We start from the raw sequence: 16423 nt of genomic DNA on the forward strand, positions 1-16423 counted from the left end.
AAGGTTTCAAGGTCGTGCCACAACAATAACGGCTCAGAGGAACAATATCCTTTTGAAAAACAATTTATTTTTTTTCTTGGACACTTACACAACAATGTAGCCTACATCACATGTATGTAAAAACCCATATAATATACAAAAACAAAACAAACAACAATATCCTTAGATTAGAAATTAAATGACTTTGCAGTTTTTTCCCCCAAGTTGATGAATGGTAAAAAAAACACTGACAGCCAATCAAAATCCTCCCTTCTTTAAAGCGCGCTGCCGCTGCTGAGGTAAATTTGAACAGTTGTCTGTTGGTGTGTGAATGCTAGAGTAATCGTTAGAGTCAGTCGTTACAGCTTTTGTTCTTGGTGTAAAGCAACTTTAAATTCACAAAACTGTAGTCGTTGTCAATCTAACGGTTACTTTGATCAGAAAATAGATTCTTACAGTGCTTTAAGGGGGAAAGAACAGAGTTCACTGCAGTGAGATTTCCCGTAAATGACCTGCACTGTTGTGCAAATGCAACCTTTGGTAAGTCTGCTGCTCTTCTATTGATCAGTCCGGGTTGGAAAACATCCCAGTATTTCAACTGAATTATGCTGTTAAACAAAGTTCTTTTGGGGTTTTCCCAGAAATTAGATGGTGTTGTTGAATTATGTTGTGATTTAATTTTACGTCCACGATACAAAATTAGTTGAACATACACAACCAAAACAGATTCTGATGGATAAAACTCTTTAAGGAGTTTCAACTTTTCTAGCAACATGTTAGTGACAAACAAATGTTCTCCCCATTTCTTTCTTTTTTTTCTCAAACTCTACACTGTTAGACCTTACCAGGTTTTTTTTTACAGTAAAATACTGGTAAATTAAAACTCGAGCTAACTAATTTTACTTGCAGAAACCGACTGCCTTAAAGGGGCATTCCACCCATTTGAACATTGTTTTTTATTTAAAGTGGGTCATATGTGTAGTTGAAATGTAAAATAAATTTTGAATTTGGTGCCTTCGTGACCGAGGAAAGACAAAAAATAACTTCAGGTGTCAGGACGCATTTGTATGAAAGACAACAACTCCCACAATGCACCACATTGCACAGCTCCGCAAGCCACTCCCACTAATCCAGAAACCGCATATCTGCCTATAAGAGAAATCACTCTTCCGTCTACAAGGCTAGCTACCACCAGAGCTTGAAATTCATTTCACATTCACACAAAATGTCTAGTTAGTGTCCTCGTCTGATTCAGAGATTTCGTCCAGGAGAAATTGTCATCGTTGAAATTCTTTGCCGCAGACGGTCTCTATCTCTGTGTTCGTACACTGTAAAAAATGAATCATGAGTCTTGTAATTTTCATTAAAAAAATTTAGGTGATCATTAAAAATATTATGTATATTTTATTAATAAAATTGTGGCTCAGTTTTTGTTGAAAATATTAAGAACATTTCACTAATAACACCAAGAGATGCATTTTCCTAATTTTTTTAAGGAAACATACACAATTTTAAGGCTTGAATTGAGGAACTGATAAACCTCATAAAATTAAGGAAAAGGGGCTACCTAGTTATTTTAAGAGAATTAGCTCATTTATGCGGTTTTATTTAGAGACACCATTGTTTGTTCCCAGCATGCTTTGCACATGGCTGGAAATGGAGAGTAAATCTTGAAATAAAGTGTTATTTCATGTGTTTTCGAGTAAAGGGAAACATCTGTTAATGTTTAATGTTCAGGTATGTTTCACATTTGAAAGAGTTTCTATTATGTTAAAGTTTTGATCGTTACCATTGTGCAGAAGAGTAGGGCTAATGGTTAGGCTGTGAATAACTGCTTTTTTAAATATTCTGAAGCATGTTGTTTTATACATGTAGCAATAGCTCTGCTAATGATAGTGCAGTAACATGTTTGATTCTGTGCTGTCTTAGCAGCATACAGTCTAATTATAAAACAATATATCTCATAGTTAAATATAAACAGGTCATATCCATTCACTTGACTTCACACAATTTTGAGAATAAAAAATACTTAAAATAAAAAAGCACGTTTCACTAAAAAAAATTAATTCATTATGTCTAAATAAATTAGGGCATTTTACATGATTTATTCAGGTAGATTTCCATGAATGAAATCAAGCTTAACTACTCAAAAATAGTATGTGTAATATTGTTACCATAATTTTTTTAAGTAAATAGCAGTAACATTTTTTACAGTGTTGCATAGTGAGATCACCGGCGCCACCAGTCCGCCCTAACTCGAGTCAGTCCGGGCTCCTCGTCCGCGGCAGGCAGGTCTTCTGTAAAGGTAGCCACAAACACCTGATTCAAGCATCAGACTTCTGAAATCCTCTTCCTCTATATCATATTGAGCACTCTCCTCCGCTATTGTCATAACTTTACATCTGTCTCCACAGCACCTGTTAGCTTAGCTTCAAACAAGATGGAGGATATTGCTTTCAGTTTCAGAGAGTAAAGTCCCACCCACTGATCTGTAATAGGTCTGTAGCGTGAGCGGGTCCCGCCCCCTGGGAAAGATGAGGAACGAGTGCTTGTAGTCTCAACAGAAATCCCCCCCTCTTACACTTCCTCCTACAATGACGCAAAATTACGATTTTTGCGTCATTGTAGGAGGAAGTGTAAAAGGTAAATAACGGATTTCTCCCGTCTCAGGGGAAAATGAGAGAGTGTTGCACGACCATTCAATAGTATGACTGGGTTTCTAACAATGCAAAGCTTAATGCAAATGGGTGGAGTGTCCCTTTAAATTGACCAACTGTCATTTAAATGTATTAACTAAAATTCATAATGCATAAATCATGTGAGCAAAGTATTAATGTGAACTTATTTCATTTGAGGCCACTAAAAAACTATTGTACATAAAAAGATTTCCACTGGACCAGCAACTACACAGTCATCACCTGTTAAATAAAGCAACATTCTCTTGGTCGGCGTTACGTCACAAATTTTGTGACCTGCGTAGCAACAAGCCGCCGCCATGTTTGAAGGGTAAAACAAACCGAAGACAAAGCCCGAGGCAAATCAAAAAGGTATCTATTCACAGAAGTTTTGCAGTGGATTATGTCAGTTATGGATACTAACGGACTACTTTGTATTAATGATGAATGATATCTGTGTATGCGAATGTATGTCGGTGATGAGAAGTGAATGTAATAAAACACTCATGTAAAGCGCTTTTGTGACAGATGTACATTAGCAGCAATGTGAGTGTGGGCATACCACATAGTGCAAATAGAGCAGTACAAATGGAACAGGTTATTCAGTTTACATTAGTCTGATTACATTAGTAATTCAGGTGTTGTTTACATAGAGTATTATTTTATTATTTAAAGTGTTCATGGCTCTGATACAGAGGTATTGAATATAGGCCTAAGTAAAAAGTATTTCTTAAGAGATTATTGTGCAGGATTTTGTTTTTAATCCTTTGAATCAAACCAGGACTAAAACCAGATCTAAACAAGGTCTAAATGGGTGCACCACTAAATCAGGACTAAACCAGTTATAAATCAGGACTAAACTAGGTCTAAACTGGGACTAAACCAGAGGTCACTTAGAAAATACCCAATTTTAAGTATTCCAAGTATTCATCATAAAATGTACTTGAGTAAAGTAAAAGTATCCAGTGCAATCCAGTTTATTTATAAAGCACTATTAAAAACAACAACACGGTTGACCAAAGTGCTGTACAATAAATACAAATAAAAAAATACAATAAGAAAGTACAAGGCAGTGGCAGATAAACACACGCTTTGTGCTGTGTGAACTAACACCTCTTCCAATCGCCTGGAGCCATTTCTCTCTCTTTTCTGGCTCAGTTGCCTCGCTAGGAATCAAATAAAAGGAGAGGTCACTCCTTTTTACGCTGTTGTTGGTGCAACCAACAACACAACAGTTTTTCGGCATGATTTGCAACCAAAGGAAAAGAGCTCTGCGCTCGTTTGTCTTCCGCTTCGTGTTGCTCAATGGCGGGCGCTTGTTTGTTTTACCCTTCGCCGCGGTTGCTATGCGCGCAGTGCATTATGGGAGTACAAATCCCGGATGTCCGACCTCGAGAATGCAGCACATCATCAATTTTTGTAGATCTTCTCCTGGACTGAAGCACAGGCTCTACTCTTCTGCACAATGGTGACTCAAAAAACTAAATTTTACAGTAAACTACTGGCAACAGTGTTGCCAGTATGTACCTGTTTTATAACTTACAGTTTATTACTGTTAAAATACATTTTGTGGGTGTGTCTTTTTATCTTACACTGTTAACCCTTTCAACCCCACAGGAAAATTCACACTACAAAGAGTAAAAAGTAACATTGACGCAGTGTTGCAGTGAGATAATTAAGGGAATATGTTGAATAATAAGTGAATAAGTGATTGTTGAGCACCTGCTGTTAACAAGCAGAATCACTGAAGAAAAGAGGAACACAAGAAATGACTTCCAGCCATTACACATTATTACACGTATTGTTTACCAGTATGACTTTATTTCTGTCATACATCTACAGAAGTTGTTATTGAGATGTTTCATTGAAAATGTTTGGTTTGAAATGACCATTATTGAGATCAGTGTTTGCTTTAGTTGGGCTGCTGACCCTTGACATTTTTAACATACATTTTTCGCTTGCTTGAACTTTGTTTTTTCAAGCCACACTTGTGCACACACACACAAAAGGTTTGTGAATGCAGTTTGTTAAATTGAGTATGATGACAAAATCATCATATAGCCTGTTCATTCATTAATCATTAATTCATTCATTCAGAGTTTCAATCTGTATCAAAACTGTTATATTACCACTACTGTGAAAATATAGGAATGATTTAAAATGACAACTTTTTTTAACACCTCATGCAAAACCAAAGAAACAGAGCTACACTGTCTTGCAGGAGCACAGATATATCAAAAATCAGCTCGTCTCTCAACAATGGTGGCAATATATTTTTATTTTTTATTATTCATCCTGCAGTGCATGCTGGGAGTTTTATACTATCCTGGAACCCAGCATGCATTGCAACATGAAACTTTTGAATGTCACCATTATTGAGATTCATATGCTGATTGTTGATGTTGATGTTTGTGTCCAAATAAATGATGAGTTCAAAATGTTTTACTACACTATATGATTTCAATATCCTTCATAATAAATGTTTACAGAAACATTGCTGGATTTAATGTTGTAGATTAACAGATATACAATAAATATTAAACACATAAATTCAAAGCTTTTATACTGGATGTGATCAGAGAATCAGACATGTCCAGAATGATTATGGCATCATCTCAACATCCTAAAACACCTGATCATGTTCCTCTTGGTTTATTCTTGCCATAATAAATGTGTTTTATAAACTCATAGTTAAAGCAGCCAGAAAGAAACTAATGTTATAAAGTCAAGGGACAAGAGACCAACTAAAACAAATACTGATCTCCATCATGGTGACAACAAACTTGATTATTTTCAGTAAAATATCAACAACTAAATATCTGTTAATTCTCAACAAGACCTTTTGTACATGTATGAAAGAAATAATGTTAAACTGGTTTGTAAACTGGTTTCACACTCAGTGTTGCTGGAAGTCAGTTGTAGTTTTTGTGTTTCTCTTTTTCTGTTCTTGTTTATCTGTCCTTCAGTGATTCTGCTGTAGGGAATAGTTAATAGGGTATAGGGTGTGATTGGGAAAACAGCCTCTGAGTGTCGATTTTGAGCGCTGTTAATTCACAGTATATTCCAGTAGGATACTTTTGTTTTCTACGGTATATTACTGTTTTAATGGAAAATGGTATGATATTGTCAGAATTTGGCCTTTTTTTACAGCAAGGGTTAACAGTGTAGGACTGAAACCCTGTGGCCCAATCCGTCGAATGAATTCACAGACAGCATGTATGAAAGAAGGCAGCTCCTGAGGAAAATGCTTTAAGATTACCAAGGTCAACTGCGTTTTTTATTATGGTTGTCACTTGCGGTTTGGGGAAGTTGCACTCAAAAAGACTACAATTTCAAATGATAAGGTTGCTACAAATAATACTTATCCGTCAGTTTGACTGAATGAGCAGTACAATTTCCTTCATGTTCTAATTTAAGACTTTACTCCCCAAATCCTTTACTTCCCACATTTCAGACTTTCTCCCCAAATCCTCACGTCTCTTTCCATGTTTGTTTTCACACGGATGCTTTAAAATGTAGCCGAATTGTTAGCAGTTTTTACTTTCTGAAGCAGATAAACAATATTGTCTGTCAAAATTACAACACTGAAATATCACTCAATGATTGCATTTAATTAACATTTTTGATTAAAGGCAACATATGTTACTTAATACAGATATTACTACAGTGTTATTTAACACATCCATAATGTTGCTATGGAAATAATCAGGGGTCATTCATGGTCTGTTGTAGTAATTTGTTAATGCTTTTACATTTTTAAATATCCTTTTAATGTTCGATGGTTGAAGGGTGAGTAATGTCAAGTAATGTCATCTTATTGTACCCAGTTTTTGAAAATACTTATTATTGTGTTCATAGAGCGAATCCAGTTGATAATGAAAGACTGCCACCCTTTATTCAAAAGACCTTGAGATATGTTTGGTAATTGTACCTGAATGAATTTAAAATTAATTTGCTATATTTCAAATCAATATATTTGTTTTCCTTAATTTTAATTAACTTTAACGTTATTCTCATCTGAATTATAAATAATTTATTTCTGTATAAAATAATACTACCATTAAAAACACATTTGATTTTCTTTTTTAATCAATGTAGAATGTGTGACTTAAAAATAAACAGATTAGTGCTCTGTTTCAGGACAAGAAATGAAAACCAATGCAATATGATGAATGTCCAAAAGATGAGATAATTTTTGCTTTTAAACAGCATGTGTGTGTGTGTGTGTGTGTGTGTGTGTGTGTGTGTGTGTGTGTGTGTGATTTTGGTTGGGTGACAGTTGTAGGTTACAGTTTGACAAGAGTTTACAGTTTGACAAAAGCACAATGTTGTGTTTTACACAAATATAAGTAGGCTAAACACTTTTTGCAGTTTTAATGATGTCCTGTATTAGGGCTGTCACGATGTTAGATTTTTCACACCACGGTTATTGTGGCCAAAAGAATTCACGATATCGATATATCGCGATATCTATAGAATCTGGGGGGGGGGGGGGTTAATATAGTTTTTCTTTTTTACCCAACAAACATAAGGATACTGATAAACACAAGGCACATGCATTTTTACTTCTTGCGTACTCAATCGCAAATTTTTGTGAAGGAAGACAAGCATGTGAAGTTTATCTGGTTTCAAACTGAAGCCAAACACTGTCTGAAGGTTTCCTGAAGAACTGAAAAGCTCTTAAACCTGTTGTTGCACTGGCGCCAATAAAGTCATGCAGATAGCAGATTTGAATAAAAAAAATCAAGTGCAAATACAAATACAAAAATAAGATGAGTAAAGAAAACGGGGTTCTTAATTTTAATAATCACCCTTTATTAAATATATGAACACAGAAACCCCCTGTTAACAGTTAATGTCACGTTTCCCATTCCATGATGACTAGTAAAATAATATCCGCGTCGCGTCTATGACAACTCGAGGTATTGCACACCGGACACGCACTTTCTCAGTTTATGGCCAGCAATATCATTATGTTTAAGGACATTATGGAATTGAGATAATGTCTGTACTATGTTATGATTATACTGTACAGTTAAATACAATAGTTGCTGAGTCTGTGATCTGAACACTTTTTTCTGCGCTCTGTGTCGCGGCAAGATTTTGAACAAGGTCCTGAGCCGTTGCTGGGCGCCGCGGACAGACGCCGAATAGAACCGCGCTGTGCTTCTCGTCCGGTGTGTGTACACTCATACAGAATGTGTTCGAATTTTAAAGACGTGGCGCTGCGCTTCTCGTCCGGTGTGCGACCACCTCTAAGGTGCTGTTTTCTTTGAAGCCGAAGAACTCTGTTGTTAATACTGGCGAGCTCAGCTTACTTTTTTCGGGTGTGGACAGAGTGTTTCACTCTAGCTGCGCGGGCGCGGACGAGCGCTGCGTCTAGAAAACGCCAATATCGCCAATACCGGTATATTGTATTGCTCTAAATTAACACAATGTCGATATTTCATGCTTTGAATATCACGATTATCGTCAATACCGGTATATTGCGACACCCCTATCCTGTATGAACAAAATGACGTATTAGTATGTTTTTATGTTTCCACTGTTCGATCGCGCCCGTGCCTCTCTCTCTCTCTCTCTCTCTCTCTCTCTCTCTGACACACACACACACACACATTCCAGCATTGCAATCTTGACATCGCAGCCTGGGTGCAGCAAACTGGGTGCCGGTGTGGTGAGAAGTTCGAGCTCGGCCAGATTCGGCTCAAAGTCGTTTATCTTCGGATGCAGAGCCGTGCGCGCTGTTACAAAAAAAGTCGCGCACACCGCCAAGCGAAATGGGGTCTTGTGCACCCAACGCGCACGACCGCCCACACCGCAAAGACGTCATTTTTGCCGCGCACACCTCGAGTATAAACCTAGCTGGCGGGGCTACAGATTAGGTGTCCCTAAAGAACCCGCATATGTCTATGCGTGTATCTAACAGTAGTTCCGCATTACATTAATTAATGTTTTATTTATTTTTATACAGTGTATTCTCCATGTAAATACATGCACCAAACCGGAACGTATTGAACGTATGTTCAATACGAATACACGTACCGTTCCACCCCTAATAGGTATCAGATCATAGGTATCGGATATTTTTTTTTCTCCCCTCCGATATCCGATCTAGCGTTCTGGGCCAGTATCAGCATGATACCGATGCCGTGGATCGGATCGGGACATCCCTAGTTTAAGGGGCTTAAGTGCTGACTCTAATAAAAATACAAAATAAATCACTGCTTCAGCCAATCCCTCCTTTCCACAATCAGCACTGGCTTAAAGGAATGGTTCGGAGTAATTTCAACCTAGGGTCTTTTGCACCATGACCCCGAGCCAAACACCCCCCCAGAAGCCTTTTTCCCTTGGTCAAACATTATTAAAGTTAGAGCTTATTTAGAGATATCAGCTGGATGGTTTAGTGCAGGCACTAATGGATCCAAGGCTGTATCTCGTAAATTACCCCACTAATAATGCCCAGAATGGTACCAAACTTCTACAGTACAAATAGGTTCTGTACTCATAAAACGAGGCATTGGAAAGTTTGTAAGTACATCAGGAGTTTATTTATATAACACTTGCCTGACAGCTCATGCTACCGCTAACCCTGACGTCGAGGTCACTTCCGTGATTTGGGAAAAGCGTAAAAGTAAAAGTCCTTTGCAAAACTCACAAGTGTAAGGGAAAAGCTAGTGAATTTAACACTCCATAGAAATATATCCCAAAAAGTGTTGACAACTTAGTGTTAACTAATAATTGTTGCAAACTGGTACACCAACAAAACATTAGTGCATTCCTGGAACTGGGTGTCGTTACACTACATCCTTATGCATCGCTTTCTGCCAGGACTTTTACGTGCTTTTCCCAAATCACTGAAGTGACGTCGACGTCCGGGTTAGCGGTAGCATAAGCCGTCAGGCAGGTGTTATTTAAATAAACTCTTGATGTACTTACAAACTTTCCAATGCTTCGTTTTATGAGTACAGAACCTATTTGTCCTACTGTTGAAGTCAAGAATAAAGAATAATCAAGAATAAAGTCTGTTGTATGTTTGCAAATTTTATTTGACAAATGCTATAAATGATTCAGTCTCAGTTGACGGACATTATGTTGAACTAATTTAATTAAGCATTAAGCAATAAAGCATTAAGCAACTTAAAAAAAGAAAAGAAAGAAAAGGCTGCAAATGCTTGTAAATCTGGGATTATACTAGAATTAAAAGCTTGTTTAGTTGATTTTAAATGAATTCCAGCTCATAAAAACGTTTATGTGGAACATCCAAATCGGTTGAACTTGTCGACAAGCGAGGCCATGCCCTTAAATTTGTCTCGATGTTCTGCCGTCTGGGCTTCCTTGTCTGTCGGCCAGTATTCAATCCAGGTGTCTTCACCCAATTGGTACCTCAACCTGAGATGATTGAGAAGAGTGAGAACATTTTTCATTAGGAGCATTTATGCACCAGACATAAGCCATAATATGATTTCTATTCAAAATGCAAATGCATCATCGTCAAATGTCTCAAAATTGAAGTATCAGTCTCCACATAAACCAAATTGAACATCATCTTCCAAATGTCATACTTTCCGCCAATCTTTGGAAGGGTTTTGGTTTGACCCATGATCAGGTACGTCTTGCCCTTTTCAAATTTCAGAAAGTCTCTACAGGAAGGATGAGCCAAGAACGACCTAATTTTATTTTCCGCATCTGGATCAGTGCCTGAAAACAGACAGACACACACAAACCTTTGAGGATAAAGCCAGTGCGATGGAGACTGTCTGACCTGCTATGATCAGAAGTCATGAAACACAGCTGACATCTTTTATGTCCAGTTTTTCACTGACACAGTAAATCAGAAAGAAACTGGCAAACCATACCTTCCTTCAGCACTCGTTCAACCGTCATGTTATAGATGTCTGCGTACTGTGAGAAGCTCATGTCCAACAACCTGGTTTTATAAACTACAAGACAAAAATGTGTTACATGATCATCTACAAAACAGCTCTGAACAGTTTTTTATAAACTGGCAAGGACTGTATAGGCCGTACTGGGACTTTATGAAGGAGATACAACTGTCCTGAGAAGGAACGCTATTGTACAAGACATAATCAAACATTCTGTCAAGATTTCTGGATGTTTACCGTATTCCACTTCACGTTCACAGGCCTGTTTTTCACGATCCGGGTCATCGATGCGTTTATTCTTTTGCAAACTGCAGTTCTCTGTCAGGATATTTCATACGTTTACCACATTTACTCTCTTTCTTCCTCATGGAGACTTCATGAAGTTCTATTTTTAAAGCATGTTGTATGTTCATCTTGCGTTTAATGAATAAAAGTGTACGTACCTTCCGCACACTGGCACAGCTTCTCGCTGCAGAGCCTGTTCAGTGCGCCGCCTTCCTTTTGAGGATGGTAGAACTTCACACAACGCTTATCTGTTAAAATATTAAAGTGCAGCACATTGAAGCTGTCAGACGGAAGCCTTGTCCAAAAACCATTACTTTTCAGGAAATAGAGAAAACACAGATTTAAATTTTTTTATAATTTGTCAAAGTTGATATCGTTGTTTTAAATGTGCTCTGACACTTGCATGTGTTATATTCATAACATTTTACCAAAATCAAGCTCAAGTGAAGTTACAAGGTTTTTGACCAGTGAATGTTGAACATACATGTTTTTCCGTCAACAGAACGGCAGTAAGTGCATCGCATTACGTTTTCATCAACTTCAGGTTATATACAGTGCTATGCATAAGTTTAGACACCCATGCTAAAGTTGACTAAAAAGAGGAATAAAAAATCATCTTTTGGAAATTGAACTTAATGCCTTAATTAAAAAAATTAGGAAAAATCCAACCTTTAAAGACACCAATTTTCTTTGTGAATGAATAATGTATCGTGAATAAATAAATGTTCTTCCTTAAAATACAGGGTGCATAAGTTTGGACACCCCAATGTTAAATTCCCATAGAGGCAGGCAGATTTTTATTTTTAAAGGCCAGTTACTTCATGGATCCAGGATACTATGCATCCTGATAAAGTTCCCTTGGCCTTTGGAATTAAAATAGCCCCACATCATCACATAGCCTTCACCACACCTAGAGATTGGCATGGTTTTATTTCAGTTAGCCCAATAGCTGGTTTGATTTGCATGGAGAGATGATCTTATGGAAAGTACCCCATGCCAATCTCTAGGTATGGTGAAGGCTATGTGATGATGTGGGGCTATTTTAATTCCAAACTCGCAACTCTGTCGCATCTCTCTGCCGCTCTGCCTCCCGCTCACACACACACTGCCGCCCTTCCACTCACGTCACTTTTTTTAAATCCCCTACAGCGCGAAACATGAGTCCCGCAAACGCGGCGCCGAGGAGCTTGTATGTAATCGAAGGACAAATGGCTCCTTAGTTTTGAAATGGTTTGGGTACAAGGTGATCGCGTTGAAAATAAAGGCGTTTGTCTAGCGTTAGAAGCTCATTTGAAACATTGCCGCGGCTCATTTAAGAAAATGACAGCTCCGAAGAGACGCCGCTTTAGTTTGAGGTAGTGCTAACAATAATAAAGAAAGATGATGATCATCATCACCTTAGAATAGAATAGAATTGGGCATTTATATAGCGCTTTCATATGTACTACTGTACACCCAAAGCGCTTTACAATCATATCAGGGGATCTCTCCTCAACCACCACCAGTGTGCAGCATCCACTTGGATGATGCGACGGCAGCCACAGTACAACGGCGCCAGTGCGCTCACCACACACCGGATATAGGTGGAGAGAGGAGAGAGAGATATAGAGCCAATTCAATGTAAGGGGATTATTAGGAGGCCATGATTGGTAAGGGCCAATGGTGGAATGTGGCCAGGACACCGGGGTTACACCCCTACTCTTTACGAGAAATGCCATGGGATTTTTAATGACCACAGAGAGTCAGGACCTCGGTTTAACGTCTCATCCGAAGGACGGTGCTCTTTTGACAGTATAGTGTCCCTGTCACTACACTGGGGCGTTAGGACCCACACAGACCACAGGGTGAGCACCCCCTGCTGGCCTCACTAACACCTCTTCCAGCAGCAACCTGGTTTTCTCAGGAGGTCTCCCATCCAGGTACTAACCAGGCTCAGCCCTGCTTAGCTTCAGTGGGCAACCAGTCTTGGGCTACAGGGTGATATGGCTGCTGGCATCATAGATGATGTGCTACTACTGTATTTAAGCACTGTATCACGCAAGTTGCAACTTACATCTGTGTCATTCTTTTTGGTGAAATGGTCCCACACACTACTTTTCTTTGCACGCTTCATCCTGTCGTCTGCCCTGGCTCTAACCTCGAGTGTTTTAGCCTGTAGCCTTTACTTTTCGCAAACCTTGTGAGCGCGCGAACCCAAACGCTGTGACCTTGCGCCAAATGTTTTTATTGGTTTATCTAGTACAAACAGGCGAGTTATGAAAAATTAAGTGTGAGGGATTTGTTCACTTCACACAAAAAGATCTTGGAATGAGATGGCTAACTGTAGTAGCGTTTAGTTCACTGTCTATAATAGCCTAATTTAGAGAGAACTTTTTTTTCTTTTCTTTTTTTACAGACTACCGACAACTTTGATCGGTTAACGTTGATACGGTCAACCATCGGTCAAACGGTCATCAGTTAACATCCCTACTTTACATGCCATCGGAATTATCGTAAATGCTAGTTTCCAATTGGACATGAACACCTTCTCAAGTCAAAATTTGAATGCGATGAGCTCGTAAACACGACTTGGGAAGTAGGAAATTTCCGATCGCATGTGAAGGCAGCATTAGACACTCTTCTCTGCTCCTCAAATACACAATTTTTTTTTGCCTTTATATATAGTGTTTCTTAAGTAAAGAAAAATGCTGTACTTCTTTAAACAACCAGTCTTTTATTTATCCTTACATTGCAAACAAGCAGAGACGGTCCTAACTGTGCGCGTATATTTAATTGAATTGCAGCGTTTGAGATTTCACAAAAGCACTATGCTTTATTATGATTTTTAAATGGTCTTAATATATTGTACAGCCTTAGAAAACAGTCTAATAATATGCGGTTCATGGTTTCTCGTCCGTGAAATGCTCCATTTCCGGTATTTTGCAGGTGACTTGACAATAAATGCTACCTATTAATGTCACTTCAGTTCTGCTTTCTGAGTGTGAATTATCATAAGCAGTAAAAGACACAAACTCAACTTCGACATGCTGATATTGTGAGACAGCTTTTCACCTCAACGGGAAATATCGTCACGTTTTAATATCGCGAGATCTCGTAGCACATGATCTCGTCACACCCCTAGTTAGATGCTTTTCTTTTCTAGTCCTCTTGACACAGATGCTTGTTGGTACGCTTCATGTGTGCAACTGTAATGTACCTGGAGCGTTGTACTCGTACACAGTGACTCCGGCGGGCTGCAGCATTCCCACTTCAATGATCTTGTGCATTCTGAAAACAATCCTTTCCTTTTCTTTATGAGAAATCTAAAATTACATTAAGTAAAAAACTAAAATGAATTATCAGAGCTTTCACTATGGCAAACAGCAATTTACCAAATTGCTCACAGCAAATGAGAAAGAAATCAGTTGCAATCACAAAAAGAGAAATGAAACAATATATGGGAATAGTGCCGTTGATTGTACCTTATCTATGTAGATTATAAGAGATCCTCGCTCTGAAAGCTCCTTGTTCAACTCAAAGCTCTGAATGTACTTATCCTTACCAGTAGATAACTGGTGAAAAAATCATGAGAAAAAAAACAAAAACAACAACAGGTGTGATATCAAAGTTCAAGTATAAAATGTCCATTATATAAATTTAATAGCAGTCCCTCCAGAAAAAGTTTTTTTGTGATTGTTGCGGGCAAAAATCCTTGATTATGCGGCGCGTTTTCTTAAAAAATGCGATGGAATATGCGGGATATTTCTGCAATTTTATGCGATGAAATTGCGGGAACTTGCAAAAATTGCGGAACTTGCAAAAACTGCGGTTTGATGAAAAAGAGAAAAATGCAAAAAAATGTACTTTAATGTAAAGAGTCATTTCTTATTACTTCCTATGATAAGCAAGCATACTACATCACATAAAGTGCTGGGAATATTTAAGTTCTCATCTTGTTTTATTTCAGACTTTAATAAACACATGGCTCAAACTTACAAAACATTGATGAGTCGAACAAGTTCTGTAGCTTTACAAAATGAATATGCTACAACTTCTGTAAAAATGAATAAAATATAAAAAAATTAAATGTGTGCTTCCTGTTTTACAGAGGTAGCTATACAAAACAGACATCTTCTGGTAAATGAGAGTGATTTGTGGGCTTCATCATGGTTTCATCGGCATCACGGGGTTTGCAGCTTTTCCATGATGTCGCGTAATTACGTCACTTCATAACGTTCCCATGGCAACATGGGAAATGGCTGTGCTTGTGTGAAGTAAACGCAACAATTTTCAACTTTCTGCTAAGATATATGTGACTTTTTGCAACGAAAATGCGGGGATTTTGAAATCATGCAAGCCCGCATATTTTGCACGTGGAAATCTGCAATAAATATGCGGACTTTGGCTGATTATGCATTGAATCATGCGATCGCATAATCGCGTTTTTCTGGAGGGACTGTAATAGCACTTGTAACAATATTACCCTGGAAGAATTCAATATGCTGGACTCGAAAATATTCAGAGTTTACGATTTTACAGTAAACTTGCACAATTATTGACATTATTTATTTACCTTTGCGAGATCACGTTCATCCACTTTAAACCCTGTCAGCAGGCCAATGTCCAGAATAGACATGGTTGAGCTTCTTAACGGGTCCTTGAAACTGCAAAGGAGGCACACATGAGGCTGACACATTGGTGACATTGGCACTACCCTTCAGTGTCACTTTCTATTTGCTGCTTTTGCAATTTACCATCATGCATCACAGCTTCTTCTTGTGCAAAATGATCACATGTTAATCATCATTTAACTTTGCTTCGCCCCTTTTGCTGAAAGTATCACAAGGTTAGATAAATATCGAAATCATCTAGACGTTTTATTTCTGGTCTTTCCATACATTTCAGAAAAGAAGACGACAAATTAACTGGGACCTGTTAATCTTGTTTAAAGTTAGAATGTTACACTTTATTTAACCCTCTGAGGTCGACAAACGCACCGGCGTTTACTCTTCACATAGTAGTACAATAAACTTAAATTACTCCGTCATTTATGGTCATACAGAAAAAAGAAATATGAAAAAAAAGAATCTGTGATATTTCTACTTTTGTATGTGTCCACTTACAATCGAATCAAAACATTGTGCTTTTGTAAAATAAAGAAAATAAACAGGGTGTGCGTTCTGCCTCTCCGTCACGGTGAACTTTTTTTCCTTGAGCACGTCTATAAACTGAAACAAAACTCAGCGAATACTTGTCACACATTTATGAGCCATATACCTTTATAAACATTTAAGTGTGTACTTTTAAATGATCTGATTCAAACTGAAAACAAATATTCTCTGTTTAAGTAATTTGTATAAAACCAACAAGATGTCCAGCTTCTCACGAGCTTGCTAATTATTTTTAATTTGGCCACGCCCACGCGCGCAAAAGAGATTCACATGCAAATCTCCACATGGAACGCGAACGCGCTCGTTACCTCAAAAACAAAGCACCAACAAACTTCACATGTCTCTGCTTTTCGTCGAGTTTGAAAGACGTGCCGTGAGCTTACATTGGATTTACCTCAGAAGAAGAAGAACGCGATTTTAAGACAAGAAAGATGTAAGGTAAGAAATT

At 38.0% G+C, this 16423-nt stretch overlaps 1 protein-coding gene across 1 annotated transcript in view; it reads right to left on the reverse strand.

The window, feature by feature from the left end:
- Positions 1-9678: 9678 nt before the first annotated feature.
- The window catches only part of c3a.5 (complement C3a, tandem duplicate 5), a 50092-nt gene continuing 43347 nt past the window's right edge, over positions 9679-16423 (reverse strand). Inside the window, exons 34-41 of the mRNA XM_084401604.1 lie at positions 15378-15468; positions 14287-14376; positions 14022-14127; positions 10984-11073; positions 10778-10858; positions 10514-10597; positions 10220-10355; positions 9679-10046 (exon numbers count right to left, since the gene is read on the reverse strand). Of these exons, the coding sequence (XP_084257730.1) occupies positions 9905-10046; positions 10220-10355; positions 10514-10597; positions 10778-10858; positions 10984-11073; positions 14022-14127; positions 14287-14376; positions 15378-15468 (820 nt within the window). The 3' untranslated portion in view covers positions 9679-9904. The remainder of the gene's footprint in view (positions 10047-10219; positions 10356-10513; positions 10598-10777; positions 10859-10983; positions 11074-14021; positions 14128-14286; positions 14377-15377; positions 15469-16423) is intronic.

The sequence above is a fragment of the Rutilus rutilus genome (assembly GCF_951802725.1).
Source record: "Rutilus rutilus genome assembly, chromosome: 2".
NCBI classification, from domain to species: Eukaryota; Metazoa; Chordata; class Actinopteri; order Cypriniformes; family Leuciscidae; genus Rutilus; species Rutilus rutilus.